The sequence below is a fragment of the Rattus norvegicus genome, chromosome 9 (genome assembly GCF_036323735.1).
Source record: "Rattus norvegicus strain BN/NHsdMcwi chromosome 9, GRCr8, whole genome shotgun sequence".
Taxonomy (NCBI): Eukaryota; Metazoa; Chordata; class Mammalia; order Rodentia; family Muridae; genus Rattus; species Rattus norvegicus.
This window is the reverse complement of record NC_086027.1, coordinates 42,377,194-42,401,595: the sequence shown is the minus strand read 5'-3', so window position 1 is coordinate 42,401,595 and position 24,402 is coordinate 42,377,194. Positions and strand designations below refer to the sequence as shown.

The following is a 24,402-nucleotide window of genomic DNA, read 5'->3' as shown; positions in this document are numbered from 1 at the left end:
CATATGCCATCATCATGCACGTCTATTATTGGTCTCTTACCTAATCCCTTTCTCATGTCCTTGTTCCCAACTATTGCTGGTCCCAATGGTTCCCCCCTCTCCTTTATGGACATGTGTACTATTATTGTCTTTGTCCTTTCCTACGTTCCATTTAAGAGTTCTTCCCTTCTCATGGTTTCCTTTATAATTCTCTCTCTCTCTCTCTCTCTCTCTCTCTCTCTCTCTCTCTCTCACACACACACACACACACACACACACCACCCCCATGGTGTGTTTACCTTCTAAGTTTACCTTATTTCACTTTATATAATGATCACCAGTTCCACCCAAATATCATGATTGCATTTTCCTTTCCAGCTCAAGGAAACTTTACATGTATATTTGTTATATTTGTCATTGTTTGATGATGGCCATCCTGCCTTGGGCTCTTAGCTGCTGTAAGTCTGGCAGCAATAATATTGAGTCAAGTGTCTCTGTAGTAGGACTTAGATTCCTTTGGGTATATACTCCAGAGTGATACAAATTGAGCCTGTGGTAATTCTATTTGCATTTCCCTGAGCAACCTCTTTAGTATTTCAATAGTGGCTGTACAAGTTAGTGCTGCCACCAGCAGTGAATAGGGGTTTCTCTCTCCCCACATACTCACTAGTAAGTTTTTTCTCGATGTTGATGTTGTCCATTCTGATGGGTGGGATAGAATTTTAAAGTATTTTTCAAGTTTCATCTTTCTGATGAATAAAGATGTTGGCTATTTTTTTCAAGTGTTCACTGGCCATTTGTATTTCTTCTTCTGAGAACTACCGGTTCATTTCATTGCTGCATTCCCTGATTGAAATTTTTTTCCACTTAGAAACTAATATTTCATCCCTTCACAAGCCATTCTGCTGCACATCATCGAATGTAGCACTGAATCCAGTGCATGTGGTTCCATAAAAGAAACATGGGAGCTATTTTTCCTCAAACTGACACATCAATTTTGAAAAATAATGACTACACTGAAATTCTCAAGGCATTTCATGAATAATAATATATGTCCTCATTAGAAAAAAAAGTGTCAGGAGATTTGTAATCTTCACACACTGGAATAACACTTACATATGATAGCCACTTAATAAACATTTTTAAATGAATAATGTTGTCTAACTTTGTATGGCACTACAAGTTGTATAACTTTGTACAAACTCATAAAGATTATATTCTGGTATAATAGGTATGCATCCATCTATTTGTAAACAGGAAATAATGGGGCAATAGAAAAACAATATACTTTGTAAATCATCACAAAGCTTACACCTACCAGTACCTATATGCAAAATATACTCTCTTGCTGCCTTTAAACTAGCTGGGCTTCCTCAACAGCCCTGTTTATGTAATCTATGATGCTGTTGTCTTGAGACTTTTCCATCCACTGGTTGCCTTGACAATGTCATCACCAATGTTTTTGGGGGACAGAAGGGCTGGGTCTCAGGGGTTGTCATAATAACTTTTATTGCTGTGATAAGAAACCATGACAAAGGCAACTTAAAAAACAAAGTGTTTAATTTGGCCTTATGGATTCAGAGGATTAAAGTCCCTGATAGAGGAACAAAGACATGGAGGAAAGAACAGCTGAGAACCACATCTTGACAAGCAAATGGGTGGGGAGAGGGAGGGAGGGAGGGAGGGAGGGAGGGAGAGAGAGAGAGAGAGAGAGAGAGAGAGAGAGAGAGAGAGAGAGAGAGACCATACTTCCTAATCCTTCCCAAACAGTTTCTATCAATTAGGAACAAATTATTCAAATATATGAGTCTATCAGGGCCATTCTCATTCAAATCACCACAGACGCCAAGGCAGACAGACCACTGATCATGGCTCTGATATACCTTGGCTACATGACTTTGATCTCATTTGGGCTAATCTTGAGGGGAAGGATGAAGGCCGCTGGTGTTAGGTGATCCTGGATTAGATTGAACAAAGAAAGCTACACCTTAGTATCGTCTATGATAAAAGCAGAGAAGCTAAGCTTGTATTTTATTCATAGATCACTTTCAGTGAAAACTTGGACAAAGAATGTTGCTTGACTCTAGGACAAGTAAAGACAGGGTTGGAAGAAGATAATTATAGCTATTTTTTGGTGAACCCAGGGAACTGTGGATGCCCTGGTGTGTTTAGCCTTATACCTCAACCTAAATGGGTAGTGATGACCATGCCAAGATTGAAAGTGCTAGATTCTCTTCTTGCTTCCAGAATCATTACTAGCATTTTTGGGGAGAGAACATCAATCAGGCACTTTGGAATTCTATTTCATGTTAATTGTTTGATTTAGGAAAATCACTTAATGCTACAGCCTTAGTTCAAAATGCAGGTGATGTGTGAGAATGTACATAGAGGATGCTGATGGAGACTCTATCATGTGGAAGATATGTCTGTAATTTTTTTCTCCCACACTTCTCCTTTGTATCCCCCTTACTAAGACCTGTAGTTGAGCCCTCTAATGTAACCTGACTCCCAGGTCCCATACTCTCTATCAGAATCATTTACATTAGACCTAGGCTTCCTTAGGCTTTGCTTAGTCCTGAGTCACAGAAAGCCCCCATATGTGGTAGCAGCACTGGGTCAAGTTCCAACTATTGACAATGTATAAAAACAGAAAAGGACTCTTAGAGATATTCTCTCACCCTGACTTCCTCTCTGTCATAAATTGCTTAATATGTTCACATAAAATGTGAGAATTTATATGGAGGGCCTCAACTATTATTTAGCATTAGTCATAGTGATATTTTCTCTTGCTGGGTGTGGCATTGCATTACTGAGTAATGACTGTATTCCATCCTAGTGAATGCTGGCACACTTGTTACCTCTGCCCATACTCAGTTTGTACCTGCTGGGTAAAGGTGTTGACTACATTAAATCTATGGTAGTTATGGTTAATAGTTTAATCTGTTCCTAGCGAGGTGACCAACTGAAACATTCCCTTAGGCATGGGCTTAGGAAATAGTCCTGAAAACAGCTGAATGTGACATCCTATGGCCAGTAAGCTACTGGAGCTCAGTCACATACCTGAGAAACAAATGGTTGGGTCATGAAAAAAAAAAGCAAATGGGTCTTTCATGATGCTCCAGGAAGGACTTTCCACAGGGAAGGGGACCAGCTTAGAATGAAATAAACCCAGAAGACAGTCCATCAGAAATGGGCTTTTTTTGAGAATTGAAAAATATTCTAAAGAAGTGAGTGGACTCATTGTGACTTTGGAGAATTCAGAGACAACACAGAACATTGCAATGAGTACTTAATCTAGAAAGGCTAAAGCAGGAGAATGAGGAGTACAGTAAGAAGCCTCGGCTGCCTCTTATCTCTTACTCACATACCCCTACATGCCACCCCCACCCAAAACTTTCTGCTTGTCTTATTCTGTAAGTCCATGTACTTGAACTTGGTTTTACAAGAAAATGCACTTGCATTTTATAAGAAAACAAACATTTGCATCAAAAAGTAAGTGTGTTTTAAGAATAAATAGTAGGTTTTTGGTTCCCCAGATTTACATTTCACTGGGTTTAAATTACCATTGGGATGTCTGGGTCCAGAAGCACCAAAAACCAACCAACCACCTTAGAGACATACAAGGTGTACAGGGCCAGAAAGATATGGATTTCTCCTGAGTCTCAGATGATACTGGACAAGAGAAAATAGTATCTAGATCCTTCTGGAGACCTCTTTGGTGAAAAGATGGAGACATAGAACTTCGAGCACCCAAAAACAACAGCTGTTTCAACTTGTGCTTCCTCACTCTCTATGACCTGAATTGTTCCCAGTGCGCAAAGTCATGTCAGTGATTCTCAGCTGAGTTTTCTGTTGCTTCTGGATGCTACGCATGAAGAAACCTCCCCTCATCTTTAGTCTGAATTTCTATCAAGAAAGTGATGGATACATGTGGGATCCTTGCCAGGCAAAATAGCAGCTGGTTATACTTTGGAACCTCCAAACCTCTTGTCTTTGCAAGTGGCCAATGCTTATTTGACCTTGTCTCCAGAAGACTTGATGATTCTCAGATTCAGAAGTCACCGGGGACACCAAAAGTTACCATCTAACCTAGGCTTGGCTGCATGAATTATAATGAAAAAAAATTATGAAGAAAGCTGTAATCCTGGTAAAGACTATACATGTGTACAGCACAAAAGATCCCAAACAATAGGACAGGTGGTCTGTCAAATAGTAGATATTCAGATATGGTTTTGTTTATTTTTGTTCTTGTTGTTTTACAAGTTATTTTCAGTTATATGTTGTTATAAATATACAAAAATTACCAAAATTCATGTGGTTTATGTAAAGAAATGTAGCTCTCTGCTGGGATTATAAGCATCTTAATATAATCATGGAGTCAGAGTGGCCCAGGTCCAGATTCATGTGAGTCAATTAGTTACATGGTAGGATACAGGGGTGAGGTGTCACATCCCAATGTAAAGCCAGGTGAGCTTAGACCTGACAACTGGATCTTTTTAGTAAGCTTGCTTCCTCAGTAAAAGAAGGCTAAATGTTTGCTGCTCAAATTGAGCAACTAGGGAGTGCCATGTGTTACTCTGGGCTTGTGCATGGTTAGGAAGAGAGAAGCCCATGGCAGTTTCTGCTGGGAAATAGTACAGGGAAATAAACAATGCTGATGTTTTGGTGGTGGTAAATCTTGCACAGAGAACTGGCTCAGAAAGCTCAGAATTTGTCCTTGGGAATAGATGACTGAAAAGCTAGAAATGAGTAAGGTCTGCAGAGTTTGACTTCATTCTCTGTGATCATCGTGCTTTCCTTTCCCCACCTGACCATCTGTCCCTCCTACTTGACAATCTGTCCCTCCTACCTGACCATCTGTCTTTCCTACCTGACCATCTGTGCTTTCTTTCCCTCACCTGGCTGGTCTTCTGTGCCTTCCTCCCCCTCCTCCACCCCCGCACTCAAATGTGGTTATCTTTCTACATCCTGACCTAGCATTACACTTTCATGACATGGCATTTCTAACTCATAGATAACTCCATTGTCTTCTTCATTCTCCATCAGAGGAAGAGGAGGTCTTGTTATAATTTTAGCAAAACCCCAAGACTATAAATGTCTAAATGTCATTTCAAGGCAAACCTGCTAAATAAACATTTTATAGAATCAGACACGACCCATCAAAGCATTCAGCAAGTATTTGCTGGATAGAATTATTAATTTTTAGTGATACTCAATGCAGTAATACATTTTGTAAATCAACTTTATAGACTAATAATTTATTCACTGTCTGTTAATGCATGCAAAAAATGTTATTTTGGATTTTAAAAGTTACATATGATGGAAAATAATTGAGAAATCATTTCATAATAAAAATATTTTTGCATTTTCAAGTCTAAAATATTTTAAGTGTAGATTATATGGTTATCTTTGTGACAAAAGGAAAAACACAATATCGAGGTTATACCAAAGACTGGCCAATAGAAATTCTGAAACATGGAACCACTACTGACTGCTCATGAATGCTGTGGAAATGATCTATGATTGTGATTAATTTCTTTTGAAATTTTGATCAAAATTGATCTGTCCAATTTTCTGCACCAGTTCTATAAGTCAAATCTTACTGTGGAATTACATAAATCAATGTAGCAGACACTTCTGTGAAAATGGGGCAGTGCGGTGGATATAGAAATAATTTCTTTGTTGTCAGTGACAGATGGGTATTCTGATCTCATAACCATAGTAAGGAAAAGGTCTTACCGTAGCTGTCATAGGCATCCTCATTTACTCCATGACCATAGTCATAGTATTCAGGCACACTGCAACAGATGTAGAGAGGAATCAATGATTCTGCAAGCAGGAGAAGCAACCTAGAACTTCACATGAAATTTGAAGTCCAAATAAAAGAATCTCTACCATCCTATGCTAGGGGGGCACTTTGCATCTGCGGGGTATTTGCAACTGCATAGGAAGAACAACAATATCAGCCAATCAGACATCCTAGAGCACCTGGGGACTAAAACACCAACCAAAGAGTACACATGAAGGGATCCATGGCTCCAGTCTCATATGTAGCAGAGAATGGCATTGTCTGGCATCAATAGGAGAAGAAGCCCTTGGTCCTGTGAAGGCTCATTTCCCCAGTGTAGGGGAATGAGAGGGCATTGAGGTGAGAGTGGCTTGGTGGTCGTGGGAGCATCTTCAAAGAAGCAGGGGGAGTGAGGAAGGGGAATAGGAGAGAGGGATAGGAGATAACATTTGAAATGTAAATACATAAAATATCCAATAAAAATGAATATAAAAAGAAGTACTCAGTGATTAAAATGGAGATTACTAATAAGAAGTACTATGATTGTATGATCATCTTTCTATCATCTACTTATCTATTTATCAATTTATTTATTTATGGAATGTCTAAGTTGGTCTTCACTTCTACCTTCCTATTTGACACATTAAATTTTCCTTCAAAAACAAGTCTAAGACTTCAAAGTTGATGAGAGAAAAGATGTAGTCTGTTTTTAAGCAAAAGCTGCTATACACATTGGTGATCTGATGTGTAGCCTTTACTATTGACAAGTTTAAAAACATGTATCTTCCTTTCTGGCCTATAAACTTGTCAATTTTTTAATTTATTTACTTCCTCTCAGTATGTCTACAGTCAACAACTACACACATGGCACTGGGTTCTCTTTCTCTTTAGAGGATCACAATGTCTCCCTCACAGTTGTTTCCTGCTTTGCCCTACAGCATAGCTGCTTTCCTGTCAGAGACCACACTTCAATTGGCATCCATCCTTTGCTGTGACTAGCCCTCTCTCTGAGAGCTTTCACAGTACACTTCCTAGTGTCCTTTTGATGACATCAGCCAGCTATTGCCACAACTCCCCTGAAAGAATTCTCATGCAAATCCTAATGTGTTTAAAGACAATAACACTTGACTGTCTTTTTCTTTGAAGTCTGGTGACGCCATTGGCCATTTATGCTCCTTTTCATGCTCCCCTGGATTTGAGATGTTGCTAACTCACTTCTTAGTTTTTCTGTTTTGGTAAACTTTTCGTTTCTCAACCACCTACTCTCATCCATTTATTAGAAATTTTCTTTTCTAACACTAAAAAAATGAACTCATCGGTGGCTGTGTTTAAACACCCACTCTATTCTTATGACTTCTACATTATTTCTCTGCTTTTTGGCACCTTCTCCCTGCTCCCAGGTGTGTCTAGTGTCCATCTCTATTTGCTTGTCAAAGTGCACTTTTACAAACTGAGCAATGAAAATAGTTTTCTTCCCACCTCAAATCTATCTTACTAATAATGAAGGAAGCATGTTAGTGTCACTTAAGTGGCAACGCGTGGGTTTTCCTTCTTATCTCGTGTGATGTTCAACATGAATGGCAAATTTCTTCCTTTCTACTTGCAAATATGTTCACAACCTGAACGTGTCCCAACATTTCCACAGCTGTAGCTGTGGCAAAGAGTTCACCATTTCGCTCTCAGATGATTCAACCTCCTGCTAACTGCTTTTGTGCCCGCTTTTGTCTTTCTATTTTTCTGTGTAGCAGTCCTTTCTATAGGTATGTTAAATCACCTGAGTTCTCTACTCAGAGTCCACAGGTGTCTTTCCAATGTCCTTTAAGTGGAAAAAGGCAAAGCTGTTACAAGAATCTGTTATGAAGCTCCACCACTTCCCACTTTTTTATTCAGTTTAGGGTACATCATGCCAAAGGAAGTTCTCAAAGGATGGAGACGTACTATCGTCCAGTGTCTTCATACTTGCTGATCTACTACGCAGAAAATGCTTTTTCCTAAACATCCTGGTTTGCTCTTTCTTTCCCGGTTTGTAAATGACTTGCACCATTTATGAAAGTTTTTTCCTGGTCATTCCAACGAGCGTCCAGCCATGCATGCCCTGCTTGTTCCTCTTGGCACTTGTCAATCACAGCCTGTTACCATGTAAACACACAATGACCACATGCTTATTTTATCAGGAGCTAGTTCCCGCTCATGCTTAAGCTTCCAGCTTTGCATATTTGCTTCTCCCTTATTTACTATTAGTGTCCCAGACTGATTTTCCCCAGCATTGGTTGACATATTACAGCTTCTCCAGACTTATGACATACAGGAGTTCATTGTCTATAGGAGGGTAATTATCAACTTGGGCATAATGCAGCTTGGACATTTTAAGAATAATATAAAAGAATTAGAAGTTATTGTTTTGATAATTCTTATTTTTATTGTTACTATAGGCTCTATACTAAGAAAAGTCTATACTTTAGTTATGAATATCATATTTTGCCTAAAGAATTCTCTGGTTTAAATTAGCTATAATCCATTGTCATCTACTTGAATATTAATTAATTAGTTAAGTATCTTAGTATTATTGACAACATTAGAGTTTGAACCTACTAAACAAGCATTCTATCAAGGACCTGCATTCCTCACCCAAAATCCCTTTAGGCAGAAAACACGATGACAAGTAAGTGATTTCAAAGCAAATATCAAATGGTATATAAGATCTGAGGATTGGCATACTTGTCAACTATTGGGTAAAAGGAAACTACAGAAGGAACTACAATGATGTGCTTTATGAAAATGAATCTTATTCTTCAAGAGAACCCTCTAGATATCAACAGATAACAAACTATGATTTCAATGAGAGTAAAGGCACAGAAAGGAAGCAAGGTCTACACCTTAGAGACTAATGAGAAACACAGAGACAGTTGATTGTGTTTGTTTTCCCCGGATGCAATTTATAGTGAACAACTGTAATTTTAGCAAAAGGAGATACAAATTACTTAGCTCACCCTTACTGTTTTCAATATTTACACAGAAGCTAGTAAAACAATCTGAATGGGAGATAGTCTCTTCATCCTTGTATCATAAAAGCTTAATTGCACCAACCGGTAACTGAACATATGTATCTTCTTTCATACACATATCTTAATAGAAATGATGTGACCTTAGGCAGATGCAATGACTCAGCACTTCAGAATCAGTGTCCTCTTACAGAAGAGCATGGGTTAGGCTCTCACGAGCTAAGCTAGTTGGCTCAACAACCACTTCTAACTAGAACTTCAGGTGATCTGGCGCTCTTTTTTAGAGTCTACAAACACCTGTATTCATATATTCATATCCGCTCCTACATAGATATGCATGCTAAAAATGAAAATAAACACTTCTTTAAAAGGAATGATACAAACAAATTCAGGGTTCTCCTACAGATTCCACAAATTCCTGGGAGCCATTGTGTTAAGTTTCTGAGACTCTCCATGTGGCAGACATGAGAAATTGATTTAATGATCAACATGGGAAGGGGAGAATGCTTATACTGGTAAGAGCTTGTCTTTGAATAAACACTCGGTTCTATTTCTGGGAGGATTGTCTTGGGACCGTATTGCTGAACACTATCTGGTGCTATTACTGTATTACATCATTGGGTTGCCATCAAGATTTGGATTGATGAAGCTAATGGAGGTCAAGGAGGAACAGCTGTGAGAAAGACAAAGAAGACATGATTACTGTTTCTCATGAAAGACATAATCACGTAAGAGGGAATTGTCTCTTTCAGATTATAAGAAGCATAATGGAGAGCCATAGGAAAATGGTGGCTAACTGTCATAATGGACTGAGTCGGGCCTAGCTCTTGTTTACTAGTATTTTTCATAGGAATTCTTTCAGCTTGAGCATGCCCAGATACCTTTCCAGGTATATATACTTTTGTCACAGAATGAAGAAGTCAAGGTGTATGCAGGTGTATGCAGAAACCAAGGTTATTTCGAATTTAAGAACAATCTCCTATTCTTGGATTTGTGTTCCTTAATCTTCTTAGTGATGACCAAGCCCTGGCTCGATGAATGAAGACAATGCCTGGGGTGTGACAGACTGTGCCATGGGCAGAACCTCAGCTTCAGACTTACCACAAGAAGAAACTTTGCTCTACACCATTGCTTACCTTGCAGTTTGTAAAAAAAAATGTATGTTTTAAATATTGTTAGAAAAATAAAAGAAGGAAGGAGGGCAGAGAACATTTTGCTAAACGAGGCTGACTCTGGTTTGTGCTAGATTAAGAGGATTTGGAAATATAGACCTTATCATGAAGTTGCTTTTTCTATAGTTCAACAGCAAGACATAATTAATATCATTTTAAGGTGTCTTCACACTTTTCCCTTCGGTTGCCCAACACTATGATTTCCAGAACAGTCCTTGAACCTCTGATTACCCTCCGGTAGGAAGGAAAATATACAAACTGAAAGTCTCCGAAAGGACAAATGTTGATGTATTCTCTTCAGATCTGCACAGGGATACATTTACTCCCCAGGAAGATGCAGGGGAACTTTCCCAGAGACCTGCCATGACTCCCATATAAGAGAATCAAAGTTGCCAGGTGCACTAATCAGAACTTACATCACTATTCTCATCTCCACTCACCTGGATTTCACAACTGTTATGGCCCCTGAGTCTTCACTGTCTCCTTTCTTCACACTCATAGATTTTAGAACAGTTAGTATGTTCCTTTCTGACCATTTTACACTGGAGAGGTAGAAAGAATTGTGCGCTGACCAATTTATAAGGTACCACACCTTACAGAATCCCCTCGACACCCAACTGATCATAGAGATATGTACATTTCATAGATCCTGGGTTTTGAGCTAGTTCTAGTAATTAGAAGCTGAGATACTCCACATTGGAGAAAATGTAGGTTTTTGGTTTTTTGTTTTTTTTAACAACAGAAAGAAAAAACGTCATTCCCATTTGACGACTAGAGAGAGGAACTAATAGTAGAATACTCCTTGTTATCTCTTCTGAAACAGGCAGGGCTTTCCTTGCTAAGACACTGCCTAGCTCAACGTTCCCTGGTGCCTTCTATGACATGCAGAGAGCCATACTCCAAATTCATTACAATTTATGTGAAAATTAATTCTCTTTCTTCTGTTTCTGTTGGCCTCTCCTGATAGTGGCTGGGAATCTCAGTGACTCACTCTACTTTGGACAGGTCATGTTAGCAATTGCCTCCCAATAACCCGAGTCCTTGGGAGGAGAAGCAGACTGGTGTGCATTCATCATCTCCTGTTACTATGTAGCAAACCGGCAAGCTTTGCTCAGTGCCTCCCACTCCACTGTGGGACCCTAGGCTATGCAATTGTAACATGTATGTCACTTAACAAAGCTGGCAATAAATGCCTGGTGGTTGACAGGCATTCAGCTAGTATTTGTTGGATGGATAAATAAATGATAAATTAAAAAGACGTTAAGGAACAGATCATTGTATTTCAGTATCAGGAATATTGAAGCATGAAGCTTTTTTCTTTCTGGAAGAGGTGAGATATCAGAAAAACTCTGCTTGTATTAAGAGCAATGGAGCAGTAGTACACACACACACACAGAGAGAGAGAGAGAGAGAGAGAGAGAGAGAGAGAGAGAGAGAGACAGAGACAGAGACAGAGACAGAGAGAGAGAGAGAGAGAGAGAATAACAACAACAAAAGCCAAACCACACATTTCCTTTTTGATAGAAATGATTTTAGTTAAAATTTGCAAAACCTTATTCTGTTAAGGATCCTATTTCTTATATTCCAATTATTTCCCATTTATTTTTCAAATATTTACTAATATCAGAGGCATTTAAATGTAAAATGCTAATAACTAGATATTATTGAGTAAATAGTAAGAAAATTCAGATTTTATATATGTGCCAGCTCTTATAAAAATTATAGCCAGTATGACCACCATAGTAACTAAGCTCTCAATCACCAATAACATCCTAATTTTATCTAACACTTCTATAATTATAATAGTGCTGAAAAACCTTTTTCCTTATATTTTATAAAGTTGAGAATTAAATAATCAGGCTGTGTTTATACAGAATCCATTGGTTCTCTTTCACCGACTTCAACAACCGCATAAATGATACATAATGAAAAGCATAAACACCATATTTTATTCTGATTAAGGTCACTTTAATCTCTTATTTTATTTTTCTTTTATATATTTAAGAAATCCAGCGTGGTGTTTTGGTACTTATAAAGAGAGAAGTGATGGCTCTAGTTAGGCACATTAACATGTTAAAAATAATGCACTAATACGAACATTGCATCTGAAGATACATAATACTGATGTCACTACACTCAGCATTAGGAAGCCATTCTCAACTACTTTCCTATGTTTACTCTGCTCTCTTGCTTTCCTGTCTCAACAGAAGTCGTAAAGTAAAAATGTCAAACACAGGTGCATTTTCATCCTAGTATCCATCCCCAAATTGACAACTGGATATTTTCTTTATGTTCATTTATATGATATTCCAGGCCTTCTGTTAAGTTTCACCAGCTGTGTAAAAATTCCTGTCTACAAAGCTATAAAGATCAATGAGTATAACATGTTGGTCTATGTATATACTTGAGTCACATTCTGAACATTAATCAACTATCACTCACAGGGAGACTCTATCAAACACCTTACCACTCTTGTGCTACCCCCTGATTCTCATGGGTATTCCCAAGTGTTCTCAAATCAGGGAAACCTTCTATTATTTCCGGTATTGAATATGAATTTCTCCAATACAGCATAAGATTATGCAAATTTTTCTTTATCAAGAACCCATTTGCTACCAGGTTTTAAGCAGTGATTCTATGTGTCTATTCCTTCTAAAGCCACCATGTCCCTGAGCACTCATCTCCTATAGTATTCTTTCAATTCCATTGTCCCCAGCTGTTCAAGGTAATGGACTTGATGACTGAAAAATCACAAATATAACATAATGAAAGTCTGACAGTCATATATATATATATATACATATATATATATTCTGTACAAATATCATAATAAAAGGGAATGAAAATATCCTGATGGGGATTAAAGTGAAGCAGAAAACCTATTAAACAGGTATGAAATAGTCTTTCCACATTTTTTTTCATTTTTTTTACTCACTGACTACTAAAACCTTCAGATTTAGTAGGTATTGCCCAGGTCAGAAGGAACAAGGGAGCCTTAAGAGTGATATTAGCCAAAATTCAGATAAGAGAAAGTTGTAGCTTCTACTGATGCCCCAAAGTGTCTAGGGAGATGGTAGGTGGAGTAGCCATCCATGTTCGGTCTGGGCAAGAAATAGGGGAGATGGTTAAGAATCTGCCTCTGTGTGATGGTAAAGTCTAGACTTAACGGTAGTGTCAATAGAATACGCTACATGACGTAAGATAGGGCTATAGACAACAAGAAGCCACTTAGTTGCTTTTTGTTGTTGTTGTTTCATTTGTATAGAGAAGATGAGAGTGAATCTCCCACTCAAATTGTGAGAGGCAAGAGGTTCCGTCTCAAGGGGAGTGAATAGTGACTTATGTGTAGGAAGTCAACATTTAAAACAATATATTTATCACCTATTGTTTTTAACCCACTGGTGTAAAGGAACACTTCATGGTGAGAGGTTCCCTTTTATGTTCTGATGAATATGCCTTTTTGGAAAAATCATTTAATCTCTGTGTACTCCAGTGTTCATTTTTATCGGTAATAATTTTATATCCCTCAAGTATTAAGGGCATAACCTGTGATAACTCTGCTAAGTGTCTACTACATAACACGTCCTCGACGGCTGTTAATGAGACATTCTCCCCCAGTGAAAGTATAGCCCCATGGCTTGGCTTTTTAATATCCATAAAGGTTGACGTGCCAAGGAGGACTTCAGGTTGAAATATTCTGAGACATTAAATAGCTATACATGCCTCCCTAAGTTTCACTCGATGGTAATCAGTGTTCATAGGATGAGATACAGACGGATTATTCATGAGGAAAGTGACATATTTGTTCTGCTCGTAGATTAAGGATCAAGATAGATGATCTATATCAGGCATCCAGTGTAGAATTATTATCAGCTTGGCAATGATCTCCACTACACAAAAATGGGTATTTTCAGAGTGCTGCATAGCAAGCAATAGGGAAATACATTTCTGTGAGCCACCATTTGCAGATCTAACACCACTCATACATTTCTACAAATAAAATCCTCTTACAAGGCACCGTTTTATCCAATACTCCCAATTTAGTTTATTATCTTTGGCTTGCTTTGTCCCTTTCTTGCATAACTGAAGTGTGAGAACTTTATAATGAGAACATTAATCTTCTGTTTAGTTGCACAAAATTATTATTAGAATGTAGCAATTATTTTCAGAAATAAGATCATCAAATGACTGATTAATTGGGGTGCTTGGCACATGGCATTGTTAAATGGACAGTTACATGCCTTTGGTACAGATACATGGAAGTCACTGAACTCTATCTTGAAACAGACACAACTTAAACTGCATTCACATTTTTTGTTGTTGTTGAGTCATATTTCACACATGTCAACAGGATTTCAGTGCTGTAAACATGGGTACTGTTCCTATTAATTAAATACAGTAGGTTACTCTGAGACTGCAAGCAGTGATATGCCGTGGCTGTCTGGTAACTGTGACCCATCTTACTCTCCATTCAAACCACAAAGGTATTCTCCTCTGTGCGTGATGTTCTCAAACCACTTACTCCCATTCAAGAGCTATTTCCAGACACCATATTTTGGAAGTTAAATACACATACATAACTGAGTCTGAGGAGGGAAGACTTATCTTTATAAAGTGATTCTGTTTTGACAAACTATGAGGCTATGTTCATCACAGAAACAGTATGTGACAGATGCCAGGCAAGTCTTGTACTGTTCATGAGTAAAAATACTGTGAAACATGTTTAGTGTTAAACATTAGAAGTATGTGGATTTCGACCTGAGCCTAGCAGAATCATCATCAGAGAGACCAGAGAGAGATTACCTATAAACTGATGGGAGAAGATGCTGAGTCCTAAGAGCCAAACATTAGGCATTAGGCATGGCAGTTCTGCTGAGGAGGGACAGGAACCATCAGAGAACCAGAGGGATCGGGGACCCAATAAAAACATGGCTTGCAGAAAAACTGCGGGCTCCTGGAGATCAGGAAGCCTATAGGGTTTTGACCTAGGTCCTCTGTGTAAATGTTATGGTTGAGTAGCTTGGTATCTTTATGCAAATCCTAAAAGTGGGAGTGGGGCTGTCCCTAACTCTTTTGCCTACGTGTGGCCTTCTTTTCTTCCAACTGGATTGCCTCATCCAATCTTGGTGTGATGATACATGCCTAGCTTGTTATGCTGTGCTTGATCGATGTCTCCGGGAGGACTGCTATTTTCTAAGAGAAGACGGCCAGAAGGGTGGATTTGGGATGAGGGGAGGCAGTAGGGAAGATGAAGGAAGAGGGGAGTGAGGGGAAACGGTTGGGGTATAAAATATGATGGAAGGATAATAACATTAAAAACTTAAAAAAGTAGATTTCTTGCATAATGGAGAATCAGAATTCGAATTGCATTTCTTCCTGCATCACTGCTACAGCGTGTGTGAATTGACTTGTGATTTTGTATTTTCAGACCTTCCCTTATTGAGTTACAGAGTGTGGGTGTCAATTCCTTAGTATAAATCACAGCTCCCGCTTCTATGTTCTAATCCTGCCTAGTCTTTTCCTTCTTCTTCCTCTTTTAACATACACTGTACCTGTACATGTTGCCGTGCAGCAGAAAGGTGTGGTGCTTTCCTAACCACCTACGTCTGACTATGATAATCTTAATTCTTTGCATCTAAGAAGGTTTTCATCCTCCTCCTAGGATCCAGGGCAACAGTCAGCTTCTATTGAAGGGGTCATCAATGTACTCTCATGTCACACTTGCTTTCTGTAGGACTGTCCTCACATTTCCACACAGACTACCTCTCCACATCAGAGCGCTTTCATCGTCAAAGCTCTACCTCGATTATGGCAAGGACTCTATTCATATCCAATACGTACAACATTATGCTAAAGGGTAGATTACCATTGATCCAACTGTCCTTGGCTGGCATGCAGATGTTAAATTTCACTTGCAGTGATGTTGATGCAGAAGTCCAAGTCACACTTGGTAAAACTATGCAAATGCAACAATACCCTAAGAAGGAAAACTACAGTAACCAAGAAGATAAAAGTCTGAGGTAAACTTGTGTTTCTAGACATCTCTATGGTGGCTTCATTAGCATTGTTGAAGGATGATGCCTTTGGAAATGCTGATGTGTCCCCTGCCAGGCCTCACAGCCTCTCATTTGCTCCCTTCTCCTGTCTCCTGGGATTCAATTTTATTCAGTATTGGATGGCTGGATTCCACAATTATTTATCTGAAGTAAGTTTGGAAAATTTAAAATTCAAACACTCTGGAATTTCTCGTTTTTAATTTCAAGACTTCCAACTCTGCAACCAATTATTCCTTCACAAATTCTCTGTCAGAAATAAGCAGACAGTCCAGTCCCAAGCCAACGCAACAGGAAACTAGTTATGCTTATTTATAATTCACTTGACACGGTTAATGACTTGCATGTAATGTTATTAGCATGTATCTTGAGCAAAGATGTCACTGAGGGCATTGTGTATTATGCTGCACACACATTAGTTTGATTTTCTAAAATAAAAAGAATTCAAAATTTAAATAATCTAGGTCACTATATTGCAACTGTAGGATAAAAGCCTATGCTTGTTTTAGTCCTTGCGTGTGCTGTATGTGGATATAAGATGTGTGTGTATCAGCTCCCTGCTCCCAAACACCGTGGGAGAGAGAGCTCATCGCCCAGATGTGTGGGCACTCATGAAACTGCAGGGCAGGAGAGACCACCACTTCTGCCCACCTTGGTCCACATCCCTGGCCCAAGAGGAAACTGTATAGGGCCTCTGGGAACAGGAAGATAGGGGAACTCAAGCTGCAGGAGCCCTGCGGTCCAGACTGCACCCAGATATGAAGGGACTCGGTCAAACAGCTCCCTGCACCCAAGTCCAGTGGGAGGGAGAGCTAGACCTTCAGAGGAGCAGACACATGTTCGAAACCAGAGGAGACTATTACCTGCCCACATTTCTGACTCTAGAGGAAAACACCTAGTGCCATCAGGGCCCCCCTGTGCACAGGGATTCAGAAATATGGGCAGGCACTTCTGGTTGCTGCCCTCACGGAGAGCTGACACCCAGGCCTGAGGAGCGACTTCAGGTCCAAGACTAGAGGTAAGACTAACTTTTCTGCTCCAAGTGACCTGCCTGGTGGACTCAGGACACAAGCCCAGAGGGAGAGCTGAAAGCCAGTGACAGGAACGACTACACGCCTGAAAGCAGAACACTCTGTTCCCATAACTGGCTGAAAGAAAACAGGAAAACAGGTCTACAGCACTCCTGACACACAGGCCTATAGGACAGCCAAACCACTGTCAGAAATAGCAGAACAAGGTAACACCAGAGACAACCTGATGGCAAGAAGCAAGCACAGGAATCAAAGCAAGAGAAACCAAGACTACATGGCATAATTGGAGCCCAATTCTCCCACCAAAGAAAACATTGAATATCCAAACACACCAGAAAAGCAAGATCTAGATTTAAAATCACATTTGATCATAATGATGGAGGACTTTAAAAAAGACATAAAGAACTCCCTTAGAGAAATGCAGGAAAACACAAGTAAACAAGTAGAAGACCTTAGAGAGGAAACACAAAAATCCCTGAAAGAATTACAGGAAAACACAATCAAGCAGGTGAAGGAATTGAAAATGGAAATAGAAACAATAAAGAAAGCAAAAAGGGAGACAACCCTGGATATAGAAAACCAAAGGAAGAGACAAGGAGCTGTAGATACAAGCATCACCAACAGAATACAAGAGGTAGAAGAGAGAATTTCAGGAGCAGAAGATTCCATAGAAATCATCGACATAATGGTCAAAGATAATGTAAAACTGAAAAAGCTACTGGTCCAAAACATACAGGAAATCCAGGACTCAATGAGAAGATCAAACCTAAGGATAATAGGCATAGAAGAGAGTGAAGATTCCCAACTCAAAGGACCAGTAAATATCTTCAACAAAATCATAGAAGAAAACTTCCCTAACCTAAAGAAAGAGATGCCCATAAACATACAAGAAGCTTACAGAACTCCAAATAGATTAGACCGGAAAAGAAACTCCTCCCGTCACATAATAGTCAAAACACCAAATGCACAAAACAAAGAAAGAATATTAAAAGCAGTAAGGGAAAAAGGTCAAGTAACATATAAAAGCAGACCTATCAGAATCACACCACACTTCCCACCAGAGACTATGAAAGCCAGAAGATCCTGGACAGATGTCATACAGATCCTAAGAGAACACAAATGCCATCCCAGGTTACTGTATCCAGCAAAACTCTCAATTAACATAGATGGAGAAACCAAGATATTCCATGACAAAACCAAATTTACACAATATCTTTCTACAATCCAGCCCTACAAATGGTAAAGCACAACACAAGGAGGCAAGCAACACCGTAGAAAAAGCAAGAAACTAATCATTTTGCTACAAAACAAAGAGAAGACAAGCACACAAACATAATTATAATAGCCAGAAGCTGGAAAGAACCCAGATGCCCTTCAACAGAGGAATGGATACAATAAATGTGGTACATCTACACAATGGAATATTACTCAGCTATCAAAAACAATGACTTTATGAAATTCGTAGGCAAATGGTTGGAACTGGAAAATATCATCCTGAGTGAAGTAACCCAATCACAGAAAAACACACATGGTATGCACGCACTGATAAGTGGCTATTAGTCCAAATGCTTGAATTACCCTAGATGCAGAGAACACATGAAACTCATGACAGATGATCAAAATGTGAATGCTTCACTCCTTCTTTAAAAGGGGAACAAGAAGACCCTTGGCAGGGAATAGAGAGGCAAAGATTAAAACAGAGACAGAAGGAACACCCATTCAGAGCCTGCCCCACATGTGGTCCATACATATACAGCCACCCAATTAGACAAGATGGATGAAGCAAAGAAGTGCAGGCAGACAGGAGCCGGATGTAGATCTTTCCTGAGAGACACAGCCAGAATTCAGCAAATACAGATGCAAATGCCAGCAGCAAACCACTGAACTGAGAATAGGACCCCCGTTGAAGGAATCAGAGAAAGAACTGGAAGAGCTTGAAGGGGCTCGAGACCCCATATGAACAACAATGCTAAGCAACCAGAGCTACCAGGGACTAAGCCACTACCTAAAGACTATACATGGACTGACCCTGGACTCTGACCTCATAAGTAGCAATGAATATCCTATAAGATCACCAGTGGAAGGGGAAGCCCTTGGTCCTGCTAAGACTGAACCCCCAGTGAACATGATTGTTGGGGGGAGGGCAGCAATGGGGGGAGGATGGGGAGGGGAACACCCATAAATATGGGGAGGGGGAGGGGTTAGGGGGATGTTGGCCCGGAAACCGGGAAAGGGAATAACACTTGAAATGTAAATAAGAAATACTCAAGTTAATAAAAAAAATCTCACCTCCAAATACAAAGATAACAAGAAACAACAATCACTATTCTTTAATATCTCTCAACAACAATGGACTCAATTCCCCAATAAAAAGACATAGATTAACAAACTGGATATGTAATGAGGACCCAGCATTTTGCTGCCTACAGGATACACACCTAAGAGACAAAAACAGACACTACCTCAGAGTAAAAGGCTGGAAAACAACTTTCCAAGCAAATGGTCTGAAGAAGGAAGCTGGAGTAGCCATTCTAATATCAAATAAAATTGATTTTCAACCAAAACTCATCAAAAAAGATAAGGAAGTACACTTCTACATACATAAAAGAAACTTTATTAAAGCTCAAAGCACACATTGCACCTCAAACAATAATAGTAAGGAGATTTCAACACCCCACTCTCATCAATGGACAGATCATGGAAACAGAAATTAAACGGAGACATAGACAGACTAACAGAAGTCATGGACCAAATGGACTTAACAGATATTTATAGAACATTCTATCCTAAAACACAAGGATATACCTAATTCTCACTACCTCATGGTACTTTCTCCAAAATTGACCATATAATCGGTCACAAAACAGGCCTCAACAGATACAGAAAGATAGAAGTAATCCTATCTGTCGTATCAAACCACCATGGGCTAAAGCTTGTCTTTATTACAATAAGGGAAGAATGCCCACATATACGTGGAAATTGAACAATGCTCTACTCAATGATATCCTGGTCAAGGAAGAAATAAAGAAAGAAATTAAAGACTTTTAGAATTTAATGAAAATGAAGGTACAAAATACCCAAACTTATGGGACACAATGAAAGCTGTGCTAAGAGGAAAACTCATAGCGCTGAGTGCTTGCAGAAAGAAACAGGAAAGAGCATATGTCAGCAGCTTGACAGCACACCTAAAAGCCCTAGAACAAAAAGAAGCAAACACACCCAAGAGGAGTAGAAGGCAGGAAATAATCAAACTCAGAGCTGAAATCAACCAAGTAGAAACAAAAAGGACTATACAAAGAATCAATAGAACCAAACACTGGTTCTTTGAGAAAATCAACAAGATAGATAAACCCTTAGCCAGACTAATGAGAGGACACAGAGAGTGTGTCCAAATTAACAAAATCAGAAATGAAAAGGGAGACATAACAACTGAATCAGAGGAAATTCTAAAAATCATCAGATCCTACTACAAAAGTCTATATTCAACAAAACGTGAAAATCTGGAGGAAATGGACAATTTCCTAGACAGATACCAGATACCAAAGTTAAATCGGGAATAGATAAATCATTTAAACAACCCCATAACTCCTAAGGAAATAGAAGCAGTCATTAAAGGTCTCCCAACCAAAAAGAGCCCAGATCCAGATGGGTTCAGTACAGAATTCTATCAGACCTTCATAGAAGACGTCATACCATATACTATCCAAAGTATTCAACAAAATTGAACAGATGGAGTGCTACCGAATCCCTCTGTGAAGCCACAATTACTCTTATACCTAAACCACACAAAGACCCAACAAAGAAAGAGAACTTCAGACTAATTTCCCTTATGAATATCAACACAAAAAACTCAATAAAATTCTTGCAAACTGAATCCAAGAAAACATCAAAACAATCATCCACCATGATCAAGTAGGCTTCATCACAGGGATACAGCGATGGTTTAATATATGGAAAACCATCAATGTAATCCACTATATAACAAACTCAAAGATTAGAACCACATGGTCATTTCATTAGATGCTGAGAAAGCATTTGACAAAATTCAATACCTCTTCAAGATAAAAGTCCTGGAAAAAAACAGGAATTCAAGGCCCATACCTAAACATAGTAAAAGCCATATACAGCAAACCAGTAGCTAACATTAAACTAAATGGAGAAAAATTTGGAACAATCCCACTAAAATCAGGGACTAGACAAGGCTGCCCACTCTCTCCCTATTTATTCAATATAGTTCTCGAAGTCCTAGCCAGAGCAATCAGACAACAAAAAGAGATCAAAGGGATACAGATTGGAAGGGAAGAAGTCAAAATATCACTAGTTGCAGATGATATGATAGTATATTTAAATGATCCCAAAAGTTCTACCAGAGAATTACTAAAGCTGATAAACACCTTCAGCAAAGTAGCTGGGTATAAAATTAACTCAAATAAATTGGTAGCCTTCCTCTACAGAAAACAGAGACAAGCTGAGAAAGAAATTAGTGAAACGGCGCCCTTCATAATAGTCCCAAATAATATAAAATACCTTGGTGTGACTTTAACCAAGCAAGTGAAAAATCTGTATGATAAGAACTTCAAGCCTCTGAAGAAAGAAATTGAAGAAGATCTCAGAAGATGGAAAGATCTCCCATGCTCATTGATTGGCAGGATTAATATAGTAAAAATGGACATTTTACCAAAAACAGTCTACAGATTCAATGCAATCCCCATTAAAATTCCAACACAATTCTTCATAGAGTTAGACAGAACGATTTGCAAATTCATTTGGAGTAACAAAAAACCCAGGATAACTAAAACTATCCTCAACAATAAAAGGACTTCCAAGGGAATCACTATCCTTGAACTCAAGCAGTATTACAGAGCAATAGATATAAAAACTGTATGGTGTTGGTACAGAGACAGACAGATAGATCAGTGGAACAGAATTGAAGACCCAGAAATGAACCCACACACCTATGGTCACTTAATTTTTGACAAAGGAGCCAAAACCATCCAATGGAAAAAGGATAGAATTTTCAGCAAATGGTGCTGGGTCAACTGGAGGTCAACATGTAGAAGAATGCAGATTGATGCATTCTTTTTTTTTTTTATTAACTTGAGTATTTCTTATATACATTTCGAATGTTATTCCCTTTCCCGGTTTCAGGGCAAACATCCCCCTCCCCCCTCCCCTTCCTTATGGGTGTTCCCCTCCCAACCCTCCCCCATTGCCGCCCTCCCCCCATAGACTAGTTCACTGGGGGTTCAGTCTTAGCAGGACCCAGGGCTTCCCCTTCCACTGGTGCTCTTACTAGGATATTCATTGCTACATATGGGGTCAGAGTCCAGGGTCAGTCCATGTATAGTCTTTAGGTAGTGGCTTAGTCCCTGGAAGCTCTGGTTGCTTGGCATTGTTGTACTTTTGGGGTCTCGAGCCCCTTCAAGCTCTTCCAGTTCTTTCTCTGATTCCTTCAACAGGGGCCCTATTCTCAGTTCAGTGGTTTGCTGCTGGCATTCGCCTCTGTATTTGCTGTATTCTGGCTGTGTCTCTCAGGAGCGATCTACATCCGGCTCCTGTCGGTCTGCACTTCTTTGCTTCATCCATCTTGTCTAATTGGGTGGCTGTATATGTATGGGCCACATGTGGGGCAGGCTCTGAATGGGTGTTCCTTCAGTCTCTGTTTTAATCTTTGCCTCTCCCTTCCCTGCCAAGGGTATTCTTTTTCCTCATTTAAAGAAGGAGTGAAGCATTCACATTTTGATCATCCGTCTTGAGTTTTGTTTGTTCTAGGGATCTAGGGTAATTCAAGCATTGATGCATTCTTATCACCCTGTTCAAAGCTTTAGTCCAAGTGGAACAAGGACCTCCACATCAAACCAGATACACTCAAACTAATAGAAGAAAACGTGGGGAAGAATCTCAAACACATGAGCACTGGAGAAAATTTCTTGAACAAAACACCAATGGCTTATGTTCTAAGATCAAGAATCGACAAATGGGATCTCATAAAACTGCAAAGTTTTTGTAAGGCAAGGGACACTGTGGTTAGGACAAAACGGCAACCAACAGATTGGGAAAAGATCTTTACCAATCCTACAGCTGATAGAGGGCTTATATCCAAAATATACAAAGAACTCAAGAAGTTAGACCGCAGGGAGACAAATAACCCTATTAAAAAATGGAGTTCAGATCTAAACAAAGAATTCACAGCTGAGGAATGCTGAATGACTGAGAAATGTTCAACATCTTTAGTCATAAGGGAAATGCAAATCAAAACAACCCTGAGATTTCACCTCACAGCAGTGAGAATGGCTAAGATCAAAAACTCAGGTGACAGCAGATGCTGGCGAGGATGTGGAGAAAGAGGAACACTCCTCCATTGTTAGTAGAATTGCAGACTGGTACAACCATGCTGGAAATCAGTCTGGAGGTTCCTTAGAAAATTGGACATTGAACTATCTGAGGACCCAGTTATCCCTCCCTTGGGCATATACCCAAAAAATGGTCCAACATACAACAAAGACACTTGCTCCAAAATGTTCATCACAGCCTTATTTATAATAGCCAGAAGGTGGAAAGAATCCAGATGCCCTTCCACAGAGGAGTGGATACAAAAAATGTGGTACATCTACACAATGGAATACTACTCAGCTATCAAAAACAGTGACTTAATGAAATTCATAGGCAAATGGGGGGGGGAACTGGAAAATATTATCCTAAATGAGGTAACCCAATCACAGAAAAACACACATGGTATGCACTCATTGATAACTGGACATTAGCACAAATGCTCAAATTACCCTAGATGCACAGAACACTTGAAACTCAAGAAGGATGACCAAAATATGGATGCTTCACTCCTTCTTTAAAAGGGGAACAAGAATAACCTTGGATTGGTATAGTGAGGCAAAGTTTAGAACAGAGGCTAAAGGAACGTCCATTCAGAGCCTGCCCCACATGTGGCCCAGATATGTGTGTGTGTGTGTGTGTGTGTGTGTGTGTGTGTGTGTGTGTTGTGTGTGTGTGTATGCACCAAAACTAGATAAGATTTGATGAAGCAAAGAAGTGCAGGCTGACTGGATCCGGATGTATATCTCTCCTGAGAGACACAGCCAGAATATGGCAAATACATTAGCAAATACCAGCAGCAAACCACTGAACTGAGAACGGGACCCCTGTTGAAGGAATCAGAGAAAGGACTGAAATAGCTGAAGGGGCTTGAGACCCCATATGAACAACAAAACCAACCAACCAGAGCTTCCAGGGACTAAGCCACTACCTAAAAACTATATATGGACTCTCCCTGGGTTTCAACTGCATAGGTAGCAATGAATAGCCTAGTAAGGTCACCAGTGGAAGGGGAAGCCCTTCGTCCCACCAAGTTTGGACCCCCAG

The 24,402-nt window shown here is 39.4% G+C and overlaps 1 protein-coding gene across 7 annotated transcripts in view; it reads right to left on the bottom strand.

The window, feature by feature from the left end:
• Positions 1–24,402, bottom strand: part of Khdrbs2 (KH RNA binding domain containing, signal transduction associated 2) — a 506,659-nt gene that overhangs the window by 48,092 nt on the left and 434,165 nt on the right. For all 7 annotated transcript variants that reach the window (XR_010054563.1, XR_005488845.2, XR_010054564.1 and 4 more), the window contains exon 8: positions 5,719–5,777. Coding sequence is in view for 2 of the 7 variants with exons in the window: in XM_039082989.2 (XP_038938917.1) it covers positions 5,719–5,777 (59 nt within the window). In the remaining 5 variants the exon portion in view is untranslated. The remainder of the gene's footprint in view (positions 1–5,718; positions 5,778–24,402) is intronic.